The sequence below is a fragment of the Mustela nigripes genome, chromosome 4 (assembly GCF_022355385.1).
Source record: "Mustela nigripes isolate SB6536 chromosome 4, MUSNIG.SB6536, whole genome shotgun sequence".
In the NCBI taxonomy this organism is placed as follows: domain Eukaryota; kingdom Metazoa; phylum Chordata; class Mammalia; order Carnivora; family Mustelidae; genus Mustela; species Mustela nigripes.
Genome location: NC_081560.1, coordinates 13926164 through 13951258, shown reverse-complemented (window position 1 = coordinate 13951258; position 25095 = coordinate 13926164). Strand labels below are relative to the sequence as shown.

Sequence of the window (25095 nt, the reverse complement as noted above, 5' to 3'; positions counted from 1 at the left end):
CCTCCCAAAGTGGGAGGAAATCAAGCAGAGGTCAGTTGACTAGGTGCCCAGGATGCTATAAAGGTGGAAGACTTGACTAAGAGCCTGTACTCTTTCGTTGGTTTCCCAAGACGATTTTCCTGGCTTTTGCCAAAGGTGGTGACTCTTGGCACTGACCTGGAGTCCTCACCCAGACTCTGCATCCTGTGGTTTTGCCTCAAGTCTGGAGTGCTGGGTCGCCAAGGGGCAAGGTCCCTGAGCACAGGGCACTTTTCTTATCTACCCTCCTCTCCTGGCGTCTATTCCTGAGCTCCTGACCTAGCGAAGGTTCCAGACTGTTTTCTAAACGGTTAATGGCGTGCTGGCTTCTTTGATCTCAGTTGCGAGCCTAACTCCTGTCTCAAATCCAAGGTGGCTTGACTCAGTTACAAAACCTGTTGAGAGAGGGGAAGGGGTCCCCATGATACCGACAATGAACATCATTTGAATCTCAGTTTTATCATCCAGGTGTTTTGATGTAAGAGAATACAGATTCAAGGCAGACATTTCAGGCCTGTGAGGGTAGCTTATGGAGCAGGACAGATGGAAAGACAGGACAGACACGAGAAAGCCCGTCAGCCAGCCAGCTGGACGGGGAGTCGTCCAGCAAAGCTGCCAGTGGTCGAGAAGCCCCAAGGAGCTCTCAGCCCTTATCTTGGCAATTTCCCTAGTTTTGAGGTCGCCTGACTAAGCAGACAGAGAAACACGGTCACTCCATGAGGGGACTGCCTCTTTGGAGATGTATTCATGGTTCATTTGACAAAGCAAAAACAGGGACTAACACACCCCAAACTGATTTTGTTGGTAAACATCACCCAACTGTTTTCTTATTAATTTACCTTGGCAATACCTCTCCATTATGTAATTATGTGGGATTTCAGACCCATATTTACTTCTATCCCACACACACCTTATGTTACCTCTTCTTTCTACTACCATAATGAGAGAAAGGACACACTTTTTTTTTTTTTTTTTAGTTTCTGCAGAACCTCGAATAATCATATTGTCAGGTGAGACAGATGTCTACTCTGAAACCCTGGGTGACTGGAGAGTGCAGGGGTGAGACCAGGGTTGGGGTAAGAGGAGGTCATGACCGAAAAGAGAAGCAGCGGAATGGGGAACTCCTATTCAGCAGGTAAGCAGTAAGCAGGCATGTCCTGCCCACAGGATGTGCAGCATAGATGTTTCTGGAAAATCTAGAAGATATCTGGAAGAGCTAGAAAAAGCAAAGTGGCAAGAAGATAGTATGAAAGAACATAGTTTCAAATAGTCACATTGCTTCTTAGGGAGGACTGGACAGTTCTGGGCCACTATGGTGTCTGATCAGGGAAAGAAGGGAAGTTGAATCCTCTCCTGGGGGAAAGAGGAGAGCGTTAGAGACAGAATGGGGGAAATTCAGGAACAGAAGCCGAACAGTTTGCTAGTATACTGCAGCTCTCTATAGAGCAGCATTCTGACCTGAGCTGTAGGGACAGGGAGGACATCCAGGAGATTTTCTTCACCTGGATTCTGATTCATTTGCTTTGGGTAGGACTCTGAGAATGGTCCCAGAACCAGAAGCATCTGCATCACCAGGGAATTTGGAAGAAATGCCTATTCTCAGGCCCTAGTCCAGACCTGCTAAACCAGACACTTACCTCCCAGTGTTTTAGCAAGCTCTACCATGTGTGTGTGATGCCCTCCAAAGTTTGAGAACCACTGTGCTAGAGATGTAGGAAACTCAGGATACTCCTTCTCTTAAAAGCAGCCCCCCTCCACTGTTCCTCAGAAATGCCATCCCAGTCCTGTTTCCCGCATCCAGGCTTGGAACCCTGAGGGTCCCACCCCAGTGGAGCAGGGCAGGCATAGACCGACTCACTCAGGGGCCCTAGTCACCTAGGAGCTTTGCAGACAAGACGGTTTGACAGCAGGTAGAAGTCGAGTGTCCTCGAGAAGACAGCCCTTTTTCTCATTTGTACAAAGGCAGGGCTTAGTCCAACAGTGGGGCTCCTTGCGAGACTCTCTTCTCCCCCTCTGCTTCCCAACCAGTCGTCCAGTCCTGCAGCTGCGCTACCTGCGGAACTGACCCGAATCCACCCGGATGTCCGCTGTCCCGACCCCCACAGTCAGGTGCCTCGGCCCTACATCTTAGGTTGCTACAGTGACTCCCTTACCCCCCCCCCCCCCCCCCCACGGCCGCCCTTGCTTCAGTGTCCCCCAGCCCCACCGTCTGTCCTTCTCCACACCGCCCGGCACCTGTCCGTCCCTCCCCACTGCAGGTCCCCTCCCTCCCGTGCATGCTCGGCACCTGCCAGCACGCGTGTGCAGACGCGCGGGGCACAAGAACCTTCGCCAGGTGGTTCATTGCGCTTGGGGTAAAGTCCACGCTGCCCAGCCTGGTGTCCGGAGGCCTCCTCCCGCTGGCCTCTCCCTCCCCCCAACCTTATCTCTCACGAGCCTTCATCAACCCTCCTCCCCAGCCAAACTGGTCCACTGGCAAACCCCCGATAAGATAAGCAAGTAAAATTAGAGCCGGCGAACCCGGAACAGGTACAGGCAGCCACGCGGGGGTCAGGCGGGGACAGTTTCAGAAACTTCACACGCTCAGGGGTCTGGACGCTCTCAGGCCTTCGAGTTCAGTAACTCCATACTGGGATCACGTGAAGAGGGGTCCGTCCTAAGGGCGCAAGAGCTCCACGGCTCTTTCTCTGTACCTTTTCCTTTCCGTATGGGCTTTGGGGAGACTTTGTGGTTATTTCAGCTAACTGGTACATTTCACAGAAAGACAGTCAAGTGCTTGGATGATGGGGACAAACCTCAATTTATCTCGGGTGCTCCTGCAGAAAGCCCGCCCCTTTACCTTCCTAACCCGAAGAGCGCTATTGCCATCTGGTGGCTGCTACCTGAAACACAGGCATTCATTCCTTCACGCCTGTCACCAACACCTACTGAGTGACAGCAGGCTTTCTCCTGGCCACTGGGGCTACACTGTAGAAGCTGAGTCACATGCCCTCTGTTCTCAGAAGGCTTACATCTAGAGTACAGATAGACAACTAGTCAGGCAACATCAATGGAGAAAGCCTGGGATGGTATGGCAGCACACAAAAGCACAGCTCATCATCGTGGGTAGTCCTGGAGGGCTTCCTTGAGGAGGTGACATCTGAGTTTTGCAGACAAGATGGGGGTTGGGGACATGAGACTATAGAATGGCACAAGGCCTGTCATGACTCCAGTGGGCAGGGAAAAGGCAGCCTGGGACCTCATCACACAAACCAGTGTGGATGAGGAGGGTGGGGGGAAGGTAGTACCAGTAAAGCCAGAGCTTGACAGAATGTTCAAGGTACAAAACTGACTTCTTCAGGTGGAGTAAATATGTCTGATTCACATAGTCCATTTGGGGCGTGGGGGGTTGATTCAAGCAGAGCCACGTCTTAAGACAGTCTAGTTAGGCGGACTAGTCTAGTCTAGTTGGTTCTAGATGAGAATCTTACAGACACGGCTCCGACGGGTTCACAGAGCTGTGGGAAAGCTCCTGGCTGAGACTTCAGCACGGAACCGCAGCTGACAGCGAGTGCCATGGGACATGGGCTGGGGAGAGAGCCAGAGCACCGCCAGACAGCAGCATCCTCTCATCTTACAGGCTGCTTGCCCTTTGTCCCTGATCCTGAACTGACTATTGGGTTTGGCCTTTTTTGGGGGGAAGGGGGCTCAGTCATGCCACCTTCCACCCTGTTCTAGTAGCTGGCTTCCTCTGCAGAAATCGTTGGACTGAGAGCATACCCAGGATGGGACCTACCTGGGACAGGAATGCTATGTGTTTGCCAGACTTCTCTCTCTCCATTTCCAGCCTCCTCTGCAGGTAGGTGCGGCCACGTCTGAATTGTGGCCAAGGACATCAGGATAGCTGATAAACATGCCACTCCCAGGCCTGACCTGTAAAAACCTTCCTCACACCTTTTCTCTTCCCTTTCCCCCTTCACCAGCTGGTTGAGGACGACCCAGCAGAGGCATCTGCCGGGTAGTGGGTGGCGGGGCCCCAGAACGGAAGGAGCCTGAGTCCCCAGTCACTGAGCGGAAGGCTGTGTGAACGCCCACATTTGGACTGTCAGGTGAGTAAGCGATAGATTCCTATAGGGTTAAGCCCTTGAGACACGGGGGCTTCTTGTTACTATTTCTATTCTATCCATTCTCTTTCCCTTCCCGCCCCATCGGGATTCCGGTCTTGTTTCTGTATTGCTGTTCTGGGGCCTGGGATCCCACTACTGGCTTATGTATCTATTTCCTTGAAAGCACTGCTGCCAAAACTCCTGATTAACTTCGGCTTTGGGATCCCCATCATCAGGTCCCGCGCATGTGTCCCCATGCCCTCTTTCCTCGGCGTGGGGACTTTGCGGTACTGACTTGCTGGGAATACCACGGCGGCCACGCATCACTCTGGATTCTGCTTGTTGGGTGGGCAGGCAGTTTGTCTCCACAAGGCCTGCCCCACCTCCAGGGATAGGAGGTGAGAAATGGCTGATCTGGGCACTGGCTTGCCTGAAAGCTCCAAGACTCGCCTTAAGGCAGTCAAGACATCTGCTGACTCTCCACGTTCACAGGCGCAACACTGTGAGATCACCGACATGTAGCCACAATCAGCCACGCGGCATGCCAGGAGAGATCCAATGATAATTTTTGGAAGTACTAACATCTGACGAGCTGAGATCATGGGTGACACAAATTGACAGAGAAGCGGAGATGTGAAAGACATAGAGTGGGTCATGTCTGATTAGCGGTATCAAGAGCAGCCTGTGGTCAAGGGCATCTCCCGCCTTCTGATGAAAGGCACAGTCAAGGTCTGAACGGTAGCCCAGCTTCAGGGCCCCCACTGTGTGACTGGGGCGCCCGGTGACCTGTGGATGTTAGACTGTCATCTGATGAGCTCCACACTCATTTTAATAGTGAAAGCAGATGGGACAGAGTTGGCCTGAATAGCATTATGTCACTCTCCTGCTTGAAGCCTTTCCTTCAATGGCTCCCTGCTCCTTTTGGAAGGAGGGAGTACATTTTTCACAGGCCCCAGCAGATCTTAGGTGTTCTGACCGCTAGCTAGCCTCCTGCAGCTGCCAAAGACTTCCACTGGCACTTGCTGGGTGGGCCCCAGTCTTGCTGGCCTCTGCGATCTTCGGGCACACCCAGCACGGTGCCAGCACCTGGCACAGACTCAACAGAGAAACACTGATGGCTACACTGAAAGGCACAGAGCCCTGAGAAACCACTGCAGTTGGGGTCTGGGGAGCAGAGAGTGGTGACTGGAGTAGATCCTGCTCTAGATACGAGCTCTATGAGATTGAAGACCTGTAGCTTGTTTGCCTCACGAGGGTGTTCCCATCGCCCAATGCCGGCCACTTGCCAGTGTGTTCGTGGAGCCAGTGGAGTGAGCGTAAGAACGGACAGGTGGGGCACCTGCATGGCTCCGTCGGATAAGCGGCTCTTGATTTTGGCTCAGGTCATGATCTCAGCGTCCTGGGATCAAGCCCCGCCTGGGATTTGGGGATCAGCTGGGAGGACTGCTTGGGGATTCTCTCTCTCCTTCTCCCTCTGCCCTTCCCATTGCTTGCTCTTTCTCTCAATGAGTGAATAAATCTTTAAAAAAAAGTGGATAAAGGGAGTAGTGACCAGAATGAGCGAGACCTCACAGGTGGAAACAACAGCAGTCGGTGATTAACGGACGGATGTGGTGGGGGGGGGGAGTCAAGGATGAGCCCCAGTTTCCGACGTGGGAGCAGAGTGGAAGGAGGAGTGACTTACTGACATGGGGAGCACGGGATGAGGGTGAAGTGTCTGTTAGCATCTGTGGGATATCTGGGAGCAGGGCACCGGCAGGCAGGGGATGAATGTCTGAGCCTTGGCCCCGAGAACGGGGCTGGGAGAACAGATTCGGGACTGACCGGCTCACAGATGCTAATTAAAGCCGCGCGAGTGTACGCGCTCGCAGTGTGACAGGCGGTGTGGTCGCACAATGATACGTGAAGTGTGGTCCCTGCCCTCACAAGCAACACAAAGTCAAGATGCGACATAGATCTTACAACTGTTCGCGAACCTGTCCGTGTCTCCATAGCAACCTCGAGGAGAGGAGAGAGTTCTGTCCTCATCGCGGGAGGGGAAACCCGCACAGATGGCCGCTGTCCCCCACCCCCGCCTCCTGGTGCAGGAGGTGGCTTCACTTCACGCGGGTCCCCCCGTAGTGGCACCTGGAAATCCTGTTCCAGTCGGTGCAAACCTGCGTCTTTTCTCACCTCACACCTCTCAGGCATGGGGCCGAAGAGATGACGGAGAAGGCTGCGTCAGCCCTGCCCAAGCCTCCTTCTCCCTGGTTCTGCCTCTCCACGCCCGCCGCTCGGCCACAGCCATTCTGGGGGTGGCCGTGATGACCCACGTTGCCAAATCCAAAGATGCTTCGGCAACCACCTCACTTGACCCTTCTGCAACATTCACGCCCTTGGCCATTTCCTGCTCCTTCCAACCGTCCTCCCGTGGCTTTGGTGAAAACATCCCCAGACCGCATATGAAGTGCTCGCCGTGTGTCATGAGCTCGGCTGAGCAGCCCCACGGGCACCCTGGTTTCCTCATGACCACCTTGGGAAGCGCGTACCGCTGTCCCCACTTCACAGATGACAAACTGAGGCACCGAGGGGTTCAGTAACTTTCCAAGCTAGAGGACTCTTCAAGGAGCCGGGTCACTGGAAAACCAAGCGCTACATCCTCGCGCAGGAACACGGGGTCCCTCTGCGGGGTTTCCTGCTCTCTCAGACCATCCCTCTCCTCAATTGCTTTTCAAGCTCCGTTTGGACACCATCAACCCCCGCTGCCATGCCCCCGCTTCCCCCAAAGTTGCTGTTCCTAGTGTTTCTCCCATGACCTGCTTTTAAACACCCGACCTGTTCTCTGTGGCCATGTCGTCCTTATGGCGGCACCCCCTCCACGTACAGATGGCTCTCGAAACGAAAAGCCTTGCCTGCTTCAGAGTTCTCTCCTGACCCGGCTGCCTTCTAAGGACCTTCACCGGTGTGGCCACCAGGAGCTCGGCAGTCTCACCCCTGAAGCCACACTCATTCCCTGGTACTCATTCCTCTTTCCCAGTCCTTCTTGTGGTGCATGGCACGCGTGGTCTCAAGCAACGGAGCTCGAAATTGGGGCGTTATCCTCAACAACCCCTTCTTCTTCACTCCCATACTCCATCAATGACCAGCTACGGTCGATCCTGCCTTCCCAGCCATCCCAAAGCACAGTCTTCTCTTCCCCATTTCCAGCTCGACGGCTTCATGCAGGCCAGTATCTCTTACCTAGATGGCCAAGCAGCCTCTTCGCTGGTCTCCCCACCTCAGGTCTGACCCATCCCATCTGCCTCCTGAGGGAAGTTTCTAAAAACAAGTCTCATCGTGTTATTGCTCGACTTAGGTCCTCCTCTGGCTTCCCATGGATCCTAGAATAACGTGTAAACTTTTTGGCATGGCCAAAAGTTTGCGTGACCTGGTTTGCGTGACCTGGTCTCTGAGCACCTGCCCCTTCTCCCTACTTGCTGCGGCTTCCTATACCTCAGGGCAAGAGTGAGCTGTGTTCTCTCCGCTAAGCACATCTGTCCCATTCTCATCACTTAGTGACGTCACCTGTCCAGTCTAAAGATAACGTGTCGTCTGTTCAAATTTTTACCAATCTTCTCCCTCCTGTTTTTGCCCCCCACCCCCACCCCGTACATACTTGTCACAGTATCTTTCACACTGAGGACACTTAAATATTTACATTTCTGCTTCCCTATCCTGGGAGGAACATTTGTTGGTGGCGAGACCTAGGTCTTCTACATTGGGATTCAATTCCTGGAGCCCAGGACTTAGCAACTCTTCAATAAATGTTTGTTAAAGAATGGATGAGCCCCCCTCCTCTGACCCCACATTCTCAGAAATGGGACGGAGAAGCTCTAAGATACTGGATGGAGTTGAAGAGCTTGTTTTCCCCTTCCAGAAGGGGCCCTAGTGTCATCTGCAAGGAGATAAAACAGCTCATAGGTGCACACCATCCCTGCATCTTCCTTAACTGTAGCAGCTCTGTGCCCCAGGGGGGAAACATAAAGATAAACTGTATCCCGACCATGGGCTGGCTTGGTGAACTATATGCATTTTTAAGCCAAAATGTGACTTTAGATTTAAGGGCAGAAATATTAGGTTTCAAGCCAGAAGATGGGGGCCTGAGCCTGGCCTCCAGATTTCAGTCCTGTTACATCTCTGAGCTCCAGCCTCCTGCTCTCAGAGCCTGGGAATGAAAGTTCTTGCTTACCTACTCCTCTGGGCTGCTCTAGGCTGAAACGAAGTTCTGTGTAAATGTTCTCTGAACTTCTATGGTGCTGGATAAGCACCCATTGTCCTTTCACTCAGGGCCCTACTGGGCAGGGAGAATGTCTCCTGTGCCTCAGACCGCCCTGAGACATCAGGCTTCGGGCAGGCCAGCTGGGAGCCTTCAGCAGAGAAGGCAGGCACCACTCAGACATCTGCATAGGCAGTTTTTAAACACAGAGAACATGGAGGAAATACCACAGAATTTATGGAGTGAAAGCTTTAAAAAGAAACACAAGACTTAAGTCAAAACAGTTGACTCAACTCTGGGGGAGATGTCTGCCTGGATGTAGGAAAAAAAAGGGATGGACTTGGGGTGGGTTGAGACAGAAGGAGCAAAATTCTGTGGGGTGTCCCACCAAGTAGGGTAAGTGGGCAGCTCGACACACAGCCTGAGGGAAGGAGAATTGAAACTACCTCTGGGTGGGGGGCGGGGAAGCATCCACCAGCCTCTTTGGAATGCATATCTTTGGGTGCCCCCCTCCCACTTCGAAGACTGTCGCTTGGGATGTCCTTCCCCAAGGCCATAGCGATATGTACAAGGATGTTCATGGCTGCCTCATTTGTAGTTGGGAATGATTGGAAACAATTCAAATGTCATTCGGCGAAGTCAGGCTGAATGAGTCAACACGACTGTTCTGTGGGATCTGAGGAAGCCAGTGATGTACATCTATCTCTAGGTGTGACGCAGAAGGCTATGCATGCCATAGTAAGTGAAAAAGACGAGTTGCGGGAGGGCACGAGTATGATGATCTTGTTTTTATAAAAACTAAAAATATACCTCCATTTGTATTTGCACAGAAAAGGATGTAAGAGGATATGTGCTAATTTGTTGACAGAGTTCATCTCTAGGAATTACAGAATTTTTTAAGAGAGTCCTAGAAAGTTGATTTTTTAAAAATAGATATACCATTGAAAAGAAAATTCAGAGAGTAAAGGCCTAATGTTTAATTATAATAAGCATCTTGGCGACAGTCTGTCCTTCACTGTGGAAAGCCCCCAAAATGTCTCTGCATTGCATCATAGATTTCAAAATTGTGATACATTCCTAATCATGTTACTCTCTGATAAAAAAATCCTTGCTCTTGTTCATCTCTGATCCTTCCACTCCATTTTGGCTAATTTACTATCTGGAATCACTGAGTTTTATCTCTGCTTTGATGCTGGTGTGGAAAGGGGGGGGGGTGCTGATCTCTCCCAGCCTTCACAGCTCTCCCAAATCACAACTCACATAGGAAGGGCTCCAGAAATACCAGTCAGAGAAAGGAATGAATGAACTCAGTCACTTGGGGAGCTGGCAACCCCGCAAGGAAGTCAGACAGCTCTGAACTGGCCACTGGGATTCAGAGATGCTCTGGGAACAAGGTAGGAGCTGTGCCCGGCTCAGGCTGGGGGGTGAGCAGCGTGTTCTAGATGAAGAGCCTGAAGAGGGAGATGGGAGAACCACATTTTATCCCTACGGGATTTTGTGCCCGTCACTTTCCCCTTCTGGGTTTTTATTCCCTCTGTAAATGAGAGTTGGGTCCCATCACATTTCTCAAAGCACGTTCCTAAGAACCACATCCGGATGTGCTCATAAATACCCCTTCACAAGAATTCTGTGGTCACAGAACGATGCCGTTCCCTGCATGCCACTCTCTGAGCTTCACAAGGCACATTAGCAAGTTCAAGTCTCTGAAAGGTGGCTCAGGAAATACGCTTACTTATCGATGCTTACACCAGCATTTTCTCATGTTTATTTCACTTTGGAATCTTAAAAAAAAATTTTTTTTTTCCCTGAGCTTCTCTCTGATAGATACACTGGCCTTAGTAATATCTGAGGTCCTTCCAGCTCTCTGAATCCACGGCCACAGTGATGTGCTGCTTCTACACCTGCTAGCTCTGCCCCCAGGCCCCATACTGTGGCTCCTGTGATTGAAAGCACCATACTTCACCGGACCCTAGATGGAGCCTAGCTCTGTTTTGTTAGGGGAGGAATACACAGATCCCTTATATTCTCAGTGTAGTCCTGATCAGATATGGACCGAGGAGATGTAGACTATGGGGAGGGGAGTGGACATCAAAAGGCCTGGGCTGGAGTGTGAGGTACATAGGTGTGGCTGTTGGTGGCACCTAAATGGGGATAAAAAACAGGTAGGCACGGCACATGGCTGGAGAGAAGGGAAGTACTGGGAAGGTCCCTCATCCTTGTGTGCTTTGCTATCCTATTTGTGGCTGTGGCTTCCCTCTTCCTCTGGATTTAAATACTATTTGTATATTGTGCCTTCCATACTTGCATATAATCTTTTGATTAGGAAGATGGGCTTTGGAGTCCTACATTCCATGTCTGAGTTTCTTTTATAAAAGGGAGTTACTACAAAGCTTTGCAGGACTGAGTGAGTTAACACATGTGAATGCTCTTAGAATAGTAACTGGCCCATAGCTGCTACTCCATAAATGGCATTGTTGTTATTCATTATTATTATTTTTGTTTTCAGCCAAGATTCTTCTCCAACTTGATAGCTCCACTCAGATGTCTCCCAGGCATTTTAGACTAAACAGGACCCAAACTGAATTCTTGATTCTTCCCACCAATATCCCATCTTCCCCATCTCACTGTCACCTCTACACATTGACCCACAGCTCGAGTCAGGAGCCTTGGAGTCAGACTTGTTTCCTCCCTCCCCTTTCCTATCATACCCCATCCACTGGGAAATTCTGTGGTCTACTACTAAATATCCCCCCCATCTTTTATTTATTTATTTTTGAGAGAGAGAGAGGCAGAGTGGCAGGCAGAGGGAGAGGGAGAAGCAGGCTTCTGGCTGAGCAGGGAGCCTGACTCAGGGCTTGATCCCAGGACCTGGGATCATGACCTGAGCCAGAGGCAGATGTTTAACCTGGGTGGGGGAGCCACCCAGGTGCCCCCTAACTATCTTTCAAATTCATCTACTTCTTTTTCCTTCCATCCCTGCTCTATCCAAGCCGGCTCATCTCGGGACAAATCAATGGTCTAAGTGTCCTCCTTGCTTTTCCTCTTGCTCTTTTCCAACAAATTCTCCACGTGCGGCCAGAATGCTTTTGCCAAATATAAATACGAGCATGTTAAAACTCTAAGAGGCACATAAAATGAAACCCACGCTTCTCACTGTGGCTTTGTGCTGTCTAGCCTCTAGTGACCATCTCCACCTCTTAGGGAAGAGATGCCTCCCTGAGCTGGTCCACGCCACCGCAGCAGGACTGGCCTCTTTCCAGTTCCCACCCCGGGAATTCCTTCCCACCTTAGAGCCTCTGTCTGTGTCACCCTGTTTCCCCAGAAGGCTTTGCCCATGGCTCTTCAATAGAGAAACTGAGCTTCAAGCTTTTCCTTTCCACAGAGATTTCCCCTGCAACACTCCCTCTCCCTCAGTGGGTCTCCCTAGTTGTTCTTAGACCTAGCCCTGTGTTCATGACCTTCACAGCACTGCTCTCAACTTGCAATTACTTATTTATTTGTCGACATGTTTATTGTCCCTCTCTCCCCCGAGGCATTTCCCCGGAGCCTGGGTCAACTTCCATTTTTCCAACACTGTCCACTTAGCCCAGAGCCTGGTCCCCCATACATATTGAACGAATGGATGAATAGCATGGTGAGTGAAAGACTCACTTTCTGATACACCCTCCCCATTATTAAAAGTGTAATACACTGACTAATTAGCAAAAAATGATTCAGTATACTTTGGTCAGATAAGCTCAGAGGCAGAACAAAGGACCCATGTCTATGAGCCTATGCACACAGCAAATCCTCCAACTCAGGAAGAGAATGCAGACACAAGGCAGGATCTTTGGTCACTTCCAATGGCCAGTCACCAAGGACCCCTCGGGCCCCAGGAACCAATGAACTTTGTGAGATGATGTCCTCAGGGTCACCAGCATTTTTTCTTTTTTTTTTAATAAACATATAATGTATTTTTATCCCCAGGGGTACAGGTCTGTGAATCGCCAGGTTTACACACTTCACAGCACTCACCATAGCACATGCCCTCCCCAATGTCCATAACCCCACCCCCTTCTCCCAAACCCCCTCCCCCCAGCAACCCTCAGTTTGTTTTGTGAGATTAAGAGTCACTTATGGTTTGTCTCCCTCCCTATCCCATCTTGTTTCATTGATTCTTTTCCTCCCAAACCCCCTATGTTGCATCCCCACTTCCTCATATCAGGGAAATCATATGATAGTTGACTTTCTCCGATTGACTTATTTTGCTAAGCCTAATAGCCTCTAGTTCCATCCACATCGTCGCAAATGGCAAGATTTCATTTCTTTTGATGGCTACATAGTATTCCATTGTGTATATATACCACATCTTCTTTATCCATTCATCTGTTGATAGACATCTAGGTTCTTTCCATAGTTTGGCTATTGTGGACATTGCTGCTATAAACATTCGGGTGCCCATGCCCCTTCGGATCACTACATTTGTATCTTTAGGGTAAATACCCAGTAGTGCAATTGCTGGGTCATAGGGTAGTTCTATTTTCAACATTTTGAGGAACCTCCCAGGTGTTTTCCAGAGTGGTTGCACCAGCTTGCATTGCCACCAACAGTGTAGGAGGGTTCCTCTTTCTCCACATCCTCACCAGCGTGTCATTTCTTGACTTGTTAATTTTAGCCATTCTGACTGGTGTGAGGTGATAATCTCATTGCGGTTTTGATTTGTATTTCCCTGCTGGTGAGTGATGTGGAGCATTTTTTCATGTGTCTGTTGACCATCTGGATGTCTTCTTTGTAGAAATGTCTGTTCATGTCTTCTGCCAATTTCTTGATTGGATGATTTGTTCTTCTTTGGGTGTTGAGTTTGCTAAGTTCGTTATAGATTTTGGATACTAGCCCTTTATCTGATATGTCGTTTGCAAATATCTTCTCCCATTCTGTCAGTTGTCTTTTGGTTTTGTTTACTGTTTTCTTTGCTGTGCAAAAGCTTTTGATCTTGATGAAGTCCCAATAGTTCACTTTTGTCCTTGCTTCCCTTGCCTTTGGCGATGTTCCCAGGAAGAAGTTGCTGCGGCTGAGGGTCGAAGAGGTTGCTGCCTGTGTTTTCCTCAAGGATTTTGATGGATTCCTTTCTCACATTGAGGTCCTTCATCCATTTTGAGTCAATTTTCGTGTGTGGTGTAAGGAAATGGTCCAATTTCATTTTTCTGCATGTGGCTGTCCAATTTTCCCAAAACCATTTGTTGAAGAGACCGTCTTGTTTCCATTGGACATTCTTTCCTGCTTTGTCAAAGACTAGTTGACCATAGAGTCGAGGGTCCATTTCTGGGCTCTCTATTCTGTTCCATTGATCTATTTGTTTTTGTGCCAGTACCATGCTGTCTTGATTATGACAGCTTTGTAATAGAGCTTGAAGTCCGGAATTGTGATGCCACCAACTTTGGCTTTCTTTTTCAATATTCTTTTGGCTATTCGAGGTCTTTTCTGGTTCCATATAAATTTTAGGGTTATTTGTTCCATTTCTTTGAAAAAAATGGATGGTATTTTGATAGGAATTGCATTAAATATATAGATTGCTTTAGGTAGCATAGTCATTTTCACAATATTTGTTCTTCCAATCCAGGAGGATGGAACATTTTTTCCATTTCTTTGTGTCTTCCTCAATTTCTTTAATGAGTACTTTATAGTCTTCTGAGTATAGATTCTTAGCCTCTTTGGTTAGGTTTATTCCTAGGTATCTTAGGGTTTGGGGTGCAATTGTAAATGGGATTGATTCCCTAATTTCTCTTTCTTCTGTGTTGTTGTTGGTGTAGAGAAATGCAACTGATTTCTGTGCATTGATTTTATATCCTGACACTTTACTGAATTCCTGTGTAAGTTCTAGCAGTTTTGGAGGGGTGTCTTTTGGGTTTTCCACATATAGTATCATATCATCTGCGAAGAGTGAGAGTTTGACTTCTTCTTTGCCGATTTGGATGCCTTTAATTTCCTTTTGTTGTCTGATTGCTGAGGCTAGGACTTCTAGTACTATGTTGAATAGCAGTGGTGATAATGGATATCCCTGCCGTGTTCCTGACTTTAGCGGAAAAGCTTTCAGTTTTTCTCCATTGAGAATGATATTTGTGGTGGGTTTTTCATAATGGCTTTGATAATATTGAGGTATGTGCCCGCTATCCCTACACTTTGAAGAATTTTGATCAGGAAGGGATGCTGTACTTTGTCAAATGCTTTTTCAGCATCTATTGAGAGTATCATATGGTTCTTGTTCTTTCTTTTATTAATGTATTGTATCACATTGATTTATTTGTGGATGTTGAACCATCCTTGCAGCCCTGGAAAAAATCCCAGTTGGTCATGGTGAATAATCCGTTTAATGTACTGTTGAATCCTATTGGCTAGTAGGTGAGAATTTTCCCATCTGTGTTCATCAAGGATATTGGTCTGTAGTTCTCTTTCTTGGTGGGATCCTTGTCTGGTTTTGGGATCAAGGTGATGCTGGCTTCATAAAATGAGTTTGAGGGGGTATAGCTCAGTGGAAGAGCATTTGACTGCATAAAATGAGTTTGGAAGTTTTCATTCCATTTCTATTTTTTGGAACAGTTTCAGGAGAATAGGAATTAGTTCTTCTTTAAATGTTTGGCAGAATTCCCCCGGGAAGCCATCTGGCCCTGGGCTTTTGTTTGTTTGGAGATTTTTGATGACTGTTTCAATCTCCTTACTGGTTATGGGTCTGTTCAGGCTTTCTATTTCTTCCTGGTTCAGTTGTGGTAGTTTATATGTCTCTAGAAATGCATCCATTTCTTCGAAGATTGTCAAATTTGTTTGTGTAGAGTTGCTCATAGTATGTTCTTATAATTGTTTGTATTTCTTTGGTGTTAGTTGTGATCTCTCCTCTTTCATTCATGATTTGATTTATTTGGGTCCTGTCTCTTCTTTTTGATAGTCTGGCCAGGGGTTTATCAATCTTATTAATTCTTTCAAAGAACCAGCTCCTAGTTTCATTGATTTGCTCTATTATTATTATTATTTTTTGGTTTCTATTTCATTGATTTCTGCTCTGATCTTTATTATTTCTCTTCTCCTGCTGGGTTTAGGGTTTCTTTCTTGTTCTTTCTCCAGCTCCTTTAGGTGTAGGGTTAGGTTGTGTACTTGAGACCTTTCTTGTTTCTTGAAAAAGGCTTGTACCACTATATTTTTTCCTCTCAGGACTGCCTTTGTTGTGTCCCACAGATTTTGAACCGTTGTATTTTCATTATCATTTGTTTCCATGAAGTTTTTTCAATTCTTCTTTAATTTCCTGGTTGACCCATTCATTCTTTAGAAGGATGCTGTTTAGTCTCCATGTATTTGGGTTCTTTCCAAACTTCCTCTTGTGATTGAGTTCTAGCTGCAGAGCATTGTGGTCTGAAAATATGCAGGGAATGATCCCAATCTTTTGATACTGGTTGAGACCTGATTTAGGACCCCGGATGTGATCTATTCTGGAGAATGTTCCATGTGCACCAGAGAAGAATGTGTATTCTGTTGCTTTGGGATGAAATGTTCTGAATATATTTGTGATGTCCATCTGGTCCAGTGTGTCATTTAAGGCCTTTATTTCCTTGTTGATCTTTTGCTTGGATGATCTGTCCATTTCAGTGAAGGGAGTGTTAAAGTCCCCTACTATTATTGTATTATTGCTGATGTGTTTCTTTGATTTTGTTATTAATTGGTTTATATAGTTGGCTGCTCCCACATTAGGGGCATATATATTTAAAATTGTTAGATCTTCTTGTTGGACAGATCCTTTGAGTATGATATAGTGTCCTTTCTCATCTCTTATTATAGTCTTTAGCTTAAAATCTAATTGATCTGATCTAAGGATTGCCACCCCTGCTTTCTTCTGATGTCCATAAGCATGGTAAATTGTTTTCTACCCCCTCACTTTAAATCTGGAGGTGTCTTCGGGTCTGAAATGAGTTTCTTGTAGGCACCATATAGATGGGTTTTGTTTTTTTTTATCCATTCTGATACCCTGTGTCTTTTGATGGGGGCATTTAACCCATTAACATTCAGTGTAACTATTGAGAGATATGAATTTAGTGCCATTGTATTGCCTGTAAGGTGACTGTTACTGTATATTGTCTCTGTTCCTTTCTGATCTACTACTTTTAGGCTCTCTCTTTGCTTAGAGGCCCCTTTCAATATTTTCTGTAGAGCTGGTTTGGTGTTTGCAAATTCTTTCAGTTTTTGTTTGTCCAGAAGCTTTTAATCTCTCCTTCTATTTTCAATGATAGCCTAGCTGGATAGAGTATTCTTGGCTGCATGTTTTTCTCGTTTAGTGCTCTGAATATATCATGCCAGCTCTTTCTGGCCTGCCAGGTCTCTGTGGATAAGTCTGCCCTCAATCTAATATTTTTACCATTGTATGTTACAGACTTCTTTTCCTAGGCTGCTTTCAGGATTTTTCTTTTTAAATATTTTATTTATTTGACAGAGAGAGATCACAAGTAGGTAGAGAGGCAAGGCAGAGAGAGAGGAGGAAGCAGGCTCCCCACGGAGCCCGATGTGGGGCTCGATCCCAGGACCCTGGGATCATGACCTGAGCCGAAGGCAGAGGCTTTAACCCACTGAGCCACCCAGGCACCCCATGCTTTCAGGATTTTCTCTTTGTCACTAAGACTTGTAAATTTTACTATTAGGTGACAGGGTGTGGACCTATTCTTGTTGATTTTGAGGGGGGTTCTATGCGCCTCCTGGATTTTGATACTTGTTCCCTTTGCCATATTAGGGAAATTCTTTCCAATAATTCTCTCCAATATACCTTCTGCTCCCCTCTCTCTTTCTTCTTCTTCTGGAATCCCAATTATTCTAATGTTGTTTCATCTTATGGTGTCACTTATCTCTTGAAGTCTCCCCTCGTGGTCCAGTAGCTGTTTGTCCCTCTTTTGCTCAGCTTCTTTATTCTCTGTCATTTGGTCTTCTATATCACTAATTCTTTCTTCTGCCTCATTTATCCTAGCAGTGAGAGCCTCCATTTTTGATTGACCTCATTAATAGCTTTTTAAATTTCAACTTGGTTAGATTTATTTCTTTTATTTCTCTAGAAAGGGCTTTTATATCTCCTGAGAGGGTTTCTCTAATATCTTCCATGCCTTTTTCAAGCCCAGCTAGAACCATGAGGATTGTCATTCTGAACTCTATATCTGACATATTACCAATGTCTGTATTGATTAGGTCCTTAGCCTTCGGTACTGCCTCTTGTTCTTTTTTTTGTGAATTTTTCCGCCTTGTCATTTTGTCCAGATAAGAGTATATGAAGGAGCAAATAAAATACTAAAAGGGTAGCAAAGACCCCAGGAAAATACGCTTTAACCAAACCAGAAGAGAGACCAAATAGGGGGGGGGGGGGAGAGAAAGGGGATAACAAGAAGTTCAGGAAAAAAAGAAACAATTAAAAAAAGAAAACGAATAAGAAAAAAAACAAAAAGGAAAAAAATATATATATTAGATAAACTAGTTAAAAAACGTTAAAAAGGGTAAAAGTTAAAAAAATTCAGCAGCAGAAGAAAAAAAATTTAAAAAAAACCAACAACAAATTAAATTAACTGCAAGACTAATAAATCATGGGGAGAAAGCCATGAGTTCAGTGCTTTGCTTTCTCCTCCTCTGGAATCTGCTGCTCTCCTTGGTATTGAACCTGCACTCCTTGGTAGGTGAACTTGGTCTTGGCTGGATTTCTTGATGATCTTCTGGGGGAGGGGCCTGGTGTAGTGATTCTCAAGTGTCTTTGCCCCAGGCGGAATTGCACCGCCCTTACCAGGGGCCCGGGCCGAGTAATCCGCTCGGGTTTGCCTCCGGGAGCTTTTGTTCCCTGAGTAGAGTTCTGGAGGAGGGAATGAAAATGACGGCCTCCCAGTCTCCGGCCAGGAGGAGCTGAGAGCCCAGGGCCCCACTCCTCAGTGCGCCCTCAGAGAACAGCGCCCAATAACTCCCGTCTCCCTGGCCTCGGGATGCACTCCGAGCTCACCCAGGCTGCGACCGGTTCAAGGTAACCCCGAGCTGAAAGCTCACTCCTTGGCTCTGTCTCTGTAGCTGGCTTCCCCACTCTAATACCTGTAAGCTCTGCGACACTCAGACACCCCCCATCCTTCTGTGACCCCGCGTGGGCTTCGCCCCGGTTTAGCCTCTGGAGCGATGTCCCTCAGCGGAACAGACTTTTAAAAGTCCTGATTTTGGGCGCTGTTGCTCCGCCGCTTGCCGGGAGCTGGCCCCTCCCCCCGGGGTCTATCTTCCCGTCGCTTTGGATTCACTTCTCCGCCAGTCCTACCTTTCAGAAAGTGGTTGATTTTCTGTTTCTAGAATTGCTGTTCTTCTCTTCGATCTCCCGTTGGATTTGTAGGTGTTTGCAATGTTTAGATAAGCAATCTAGCTGATCTCCTACCTGATGTATCCTCAGCCTGCTACTTCTCCGCCATCTTGACTCCTCACCAGCACTTTCAATCAGGCTGATATTTGATTCCATTTTTTTTTTTTCTGGGACATTCAGAGTCTCCAGACCCCATATCTTCACTGAATTATGAGTTAATTTTTTGGAAGGGGAGTCTTTCTCCATAGACTGCTGCTCAGAGTAGAAATCTATGGTTGCAACCATTTAGTGTCTCAACAAACATGGGACCAGTCCTGCTGCTACTTCCCTGGGAAGTTAACATAAATGTTTATTGACAGTGCTGTCCTCCAGAAAATAGTTGCTGATTCATTGCCTTACACTGAAACCCTGTGTTTTCTCCTTCTCTTCCTTCCTCTTTATAAGGAGACACTCTGACTGAGAGCGCATTTTGGGGACCCACTTGATGTGATGTGGTCTTGGTTGCCTGATCCTTCTTCCATCTGTGGATCGTGGTCCCTGTGACAGCAGGGGGTCAGCCTCCCTCTTTCCTCCGGAAGATCACTCTTCTAGGGACTCAGCAACAATGGAAGTCTTGGGGTTTCTCAGACTAGACGTGAATGGCCCCATGGTGGCAGCGGCCCTCTCAGCGGTCCTCTTGGCCCTCCTGAAGTGGTAAGTCACCCTGCAAATTCCCACGACCGACCGTGACATTGTCAGCATCAGCTGCCCTGGAGCCTCGCTAGAGCCAGGGCGGGGGATGTGGGAGTGTTTTTCTTCTCTCCTAATCTAGAGGGAGTTGAGTATTAACACAGCTTCAGAATTAAAAGCAAACAGCCAGGTTAATCTTTTGCTAAAATGCATGAGATCGAGGTGTCAGGAAAGGCTGGTGATTCAGTGACTGAGAACGCTACACATAATTAAGTTTGAAAGATGGAAAAAGAAACAAATTGGAAAGGTTTGGGGGGAAGCATTTCCTCGTGTGCGTCATATCTTCTCCCCTTGCTTTTCTGAGATCTGCTCCCCATGATGGGGATACTGTGGATTCAGCCTCTTGGTTCATGGGACATTAAAAACGGGAGGGATGTAGGAACTGTCTGGCATAGTGGGCCACTTTGCAGGAGGACACGGGCAGGGATTTCTGTGGGTTTAGGGACAAAGTGGTGGAACTAATTTTCTAGTTTTCTGCTATTTGGTAGAAGGGAATGGATTCTGGTGATTGGAGTACACGAGACCCTGAAAGGATCTCGGATTTGAACTGAGAGTAGCTTCCTGTTACCTGGTTAATTCCATAGGAGGCTTTCAAAGTCCAGCTCTGCCGAAGACCTATGCCTGTCGAGGGAAAGGCGCACCATATGGGCCCATTTATGCATATACACCCTGCTGGTTTAACTTACTACAGTCACCCACTCGATCCAAAGCACCTGGATTTACGTGGCTCCGGTTTTTGAGGAGAAAGTGGAAAAATTAATGGAGAACTTGAGTTTGAGCAGAATTTCAATTTATGTTTCCGGTGGTAATAAAGCCTCCCCTAGATTAATAACTGGGAAAGCACTTTGAAAAGCATCAAGCATTATGCAAATGCAAGGTATTATTCTTTTGGAATTTGCATAGCTGAAAATGGAATTCACGTTTGATGTTCTGTGATGATGAAATGACTTCCTGGAAATTGGCTCTGAAACTCAGCTTCAGTCCCAGTGCTGTTTTTGCTTTTTAACTGGTTTAATTATCTTTTGAACTTTTCTCAGTGCAGCTTATCTTGCCTTGAAACCAGCCACATGCAAAACCAGGAGCCACGAGTTGCTCCTCCTACCCCCCACCACCCCACTCATCCATCTCAAAGTATTCCTGTGCTCAGGGATGCCTATACCTCAGTCTGGACACATTGTAGGTGCTTAGTAGATGGCAGCCACCATCATGTATGCTAAAGCAGAGGAAGAGAAGTCTTTAGTGCTTCAGGTACATATATATATATATTTTTAAAAGATTTTATTTATTTATCTGACAGACAGAGATCACATGTAGGCAGAGACGCAGCAGGCAGAGACAAAGGAAGGGAAGCAGGCTCCCCGCTGAGCAGAGAGCCTGACATGGGGCTCCATCCCAGGACCCTGAGATCATGACCTAAGTCAAAGGCAGAGGCTTTAACCCACTGAGCCACCCAGGCGCCCCTCGGTATATTTTAAATTTCTTCTTCATAGGATTATGAATCTATTTTCCCATCAATAGCTATGCTCTGACTGTGGTTCTCAAAGTATGTCCCGTCTGAATCCTCCAGGCCGTTTCACAGCATTAATGTTGGTATTAGACACTTTTCTACACGTTTCTGTCTCTGTTGTGTGTGTTTTTTTCACCCCCCTCAGCTCCCGGCTCAGTGCCTGACTTATAGTATGGCCTCGATTAATGTTTGATGAACGAATGAATGAACTGCATACGTTAGTGTCCTTCTGGTCATGGAAAGGGGCATGTGTCCTGACTGATAAGCTGCTGTAACTGGATGGGTATCATTCTTGTAGATCAGGAAGTCGCGGACAATAACACCGCACCATTCAGCAAGGCAGCTGTGCGATCCACTCCTGGGGCCATATTAATAACCTCGAGCAAAGACACAGATTAAAGCATGAAGCTGAAGCAGCCATGGTAAACAGGAAGTGAAAGCTGACTTCTGTTCGTTATCTTAAAAATATTTGTTGATCTGTTAATGTATGCCAGGCCTGGAGTAGAGGCTTTCTGGTACAAGGTCAGGAAACAGGGGGTCGGGATCGGATGCCCGAGGCAGGGGGAGATATGGAGGCTCTGGGGTAAGCATGGTGTCTGGAGGGAATCATGCTGAAGGAGAGCAGGCAGCAGAAGACGGTGGCTGCAGTTGTGACTCTAGAGCTCCAGGGTCTATCCCTTGATCCAGCTCAAGGTGACCATTCTTGGGCTCTCAAGCCTCCTCTTCCAGGCAAGGCTATAGGGATCCTCTTAGCAACTGACGCCGGCTTGAATGAGGTGGGATCTCTCCTCCTGCTTCCTTCTCCTTGTGGAGAGAGAGCAGTGCTCAGGGAGAGCTGGGGGTAGACAGATCCCCATAGCCATCTTGCTCCCAAGAAGACACTGTGGAGGATGGCTCATCTTGATCATTCAAACTCCTTTGTCTTTCCTTTGAGAGTCATCTTTGCCATTGGGTCATATAAGAGTGTCAGGGAGAGCCTAAACTCTGAGAAAGTAGAATTAGGAGGTTTGCGTCTTGCCTTGCAAATTGGCCTGTGAGTTCCTGCCAGGGAGGGGTGAGGTCTCATGGCTCACTGCAGTTCCAGAAATCTCTATCCATGGCACATATGTCCTTCTAGCATTTGGTTTAATGGCAGTAAAGGTAAGAAGTACACATTCATGAGCCCAGCACCCAGGACTTAGGGTTTGGCTCTTGCCTCTTCAGTGGCTTCCTCTCCCCCATAACCTGTTCTGAAAGTGGTCGTGTTGCTGCCTGTGTCCTTCCATGCTTGGAATTCCCTTCCTCTTCTCTTTCCTTCAGTGCTCAGGTCAGGGGCATCTCCTCAGGGGAACTCTTCCTCTTTGTCCAGAGCACTTAGGAGTCCCCACTCAGTGCTGCTTTTATCACATCTCCCATCACACTCCCCCCTGTGGCACTGGTGCATTGCAAATGCTAGCTGACGGCTAATTCCAGCCTCTGATCTCTGTTGGTATTTTTCTTGCTGGTTCTTCTCTTAGCCTTCCCAGATCACCACAGATCTTAACAGTTGTGCCCACACGAGTCACCCCTTTTCCTGAAAGCCTGTTGTGTTTTCAGTTTGTACCAACTCAGTGACCCCTTTTTAAATTGTTGCTGTAGGCCCAGACGCACTGTCAAACAGAGACCATGAGGTCTACTAATAAAGACTTCTTAATCATGAAGTGCATATGTGAATTTGAAAGAAGAAAGCAAAAGAGTCAATTTCATTCAAAAAGAGACCATTATAAAACAGGCATAGTATATTTCTATAGTTTTCCTCAAAGTGCATTTGACACAATTTTCAACAACACGTATTTAAATCAACAGTTGATGGGGTATCAGGAGATCAAGGCTGCTCCACTGGGGCTGGAGCTGGAGCTGGAGCGGAAATGTAGAATATATTAGCCAGAAGTACATGAAACACACACAAAGGTGATTAGCTCACATGACAAGATATTTTCAAAGCTCATTTTTTTTCTGGGTAAAATTGTTTGAAAGTTTTACTTCTGGAAAAGATTTAATGTATAAGAAGTAAGTTGTATGAACTGAATATTGCTAGAGACAACTTTAACTTCTAGTGTATTTAAACTTTCAAGCACACCTAATACTTGGCAGCTGGATTCCCGAAGGCAAAGATTGCTTTATTCTTTAAAAGAGCATAAGGAAGTGGCCCAAATATTAACACCGGTTTTTCTTCCTTGGTGGGATTATGAGTGATTTCTATTTCTTTTTTTAGTCTTTTGACAGCTTCCATATTTCTTTCATGCATATGAGTTACTGAGCAAAAAATACAAAATAAAAAAAAGAGAGAAACTTTACTAAAAAGAAGAGGAAATTGCTCTTCTCCAGTAGTGAAGAGGAAACCAGTTTTATGCTTTGGGCGTAGAAGTCTTCAGGATGATAATCTCATTATTTCTACCAATAGAGTAGAATGTACAAGGGGAATTTGGAGTGATGGGAGAGCTTCTTGGCTAATTAGGCAGTGCAAAAAGTAAACTGTAATGGTTCCATTAAGTAGCTAAACAGTCGAAGAAGGTAAATGTATGAATACACTGGAAGGTGAGAAGGGCTGTCTTGGAAAGAGGCAAAGGCTTTTAATGCCAGGCTGCATTTAAAGCTCAGGAGCCCAAGACTCAGAAGGTATGAATCAACTGGTTGTTAAAACAGGCATCAGGCTGCTTTAGGGTTCTGATCAAGGCTCATTCTAAGACCAGGTTAAGGTAAAATGTTACTGGTGATAATTTTTTAAAAATAATTTATTTATTTATTTGACAGAGATCACAAGTAGGCAGAGAGGCAGGCAGAGAGAGAGAATGGAGGAAGCAGGCTTCCCGCTGAGCAGAGAACCTGATGTGGGGCTTGATCCCAGGACTTCGGGATCATGACCCAAGCCAAAGGCAGAGGCCTTAACCCACTGAGCCACCCAGGTGCCCTGTTACTGGTGATTGTTAAGACTTACAACTATAATGAAAATCACTGGACCAGAAAGTATCATGGTATCTCTTGGTCCAAGAGAGCTTGCTTTACATACGGGAAGACTAGATTCTAATTATAAGCCCAGACTCTATCCAGTAGTCTAGATAATCTAATCCTAGACCATATTCAGAAGAAACCATATCTCCCTGGGAGGCAAGGAAGACTTAATATCCACCAATCACTTGACATAAAACATTGCACTAACAGAATGGAGCAAAAAAAAAAAAAAAAAAAAAAATCCCATATAATCATCCCAATAGATGCAGAAAAAGCATTTGATAAAATTCAACTTCCTTTTCTGTTAAAGATTTTCAATGGATTAGCTATAAAAGGAATATACCTCAGTATGATAAAGACTGTATATGACTATATGACAAGCCCACAGCTAACTTTATACTTGACAGTGAAAAGATGAAAACCTTTCTCTAGGATCAGAATAAGACAAGGATGCCCACTCTCACCATTCCTATTCATTATAAAGCCAGAAGTGTTAGCCAGAGCAATTAGGCAAGAAAAAGAAATAATAGGCATCCTAAGAGGAAAGAAAAATGTAAAACTGTTTGTTCATAGATGACATGATCTTATGTATAGAAAATGCTAAAGACTACATCAAAAAGCTATTAGAGTTAATAAATGCATTCTGTACAGTTGCAGGATACAAAATGAAACATACAAAAATCAGCTGCATTGCTTTATACTGGCAACAAACTATATGACAAGAGATTTAAAGAAAACAATCCCAGTTACAATAGCATCAAAAATAGTAAAATACTTAGGAATAAATTTATCCATGCAGGTAAAAGATCTGTACACTGAAAATTATAACATTGATGAAAGAAACTGAAAAAGATACAAATAAAAGGGAAGAGACCCAGTGATCATGGGTTAAAAGAATTAATATTGTTAAAATGTCCCTACAACCCAGAGTAATCTATAGATTGAATGTAATCCTATCAAAATTCCAATAGCATTTTCCATAGAAATAGGAAAAAAAATCCCGACATTTTTATGCCACAAAAGCAATCTTGAGAAAGAAAAACAGAGCTAGAAGCATCACCCTTCTGGATTTCAAACTATATGACAAAGCTGTAGGGTCAAAATGGTATGTTCTGCATAAAAACAGACATATAGACCAACGGAATAGAAGAAAACATGCAGAAATAAACTCATGCTTATATGCTCAATTAATTTTTGACAAAGGAGCCAAAAACACAGAATGGAAAAT

At 46.3% G+C, this 25095-nt stretch overlaps 1 protein-coding gene across 1 annotated transcript in view; it reads left to right on the top strand.

Annotated features, from left to right (window-relative positions):
* Nucleotides 1-3975: 3975 nt before the first annotated feature.
* The window catches only part of TBXAS1 (thromboxane A synthase 1), a 163165-nt gene continuing 142045 nt past the window's right edge, over nucleotides 3976-25095 (top strand). The window contains exons 1-2 of the mRNA XM_059396285.1: nucleotides 3976-4106; nucleotides 19106-19354. Coding sequence (XP_059252268.1) covers nucleotides 19266-19354 — 89 coding nt within the window. The 5' untranslated portion in view covers nucleotides 3976-4106; nucleotides 19106-19265. The remainder of the gene's footprint in view (nucleotides 4107-19105; nucleotides 19355-25095) is intronic.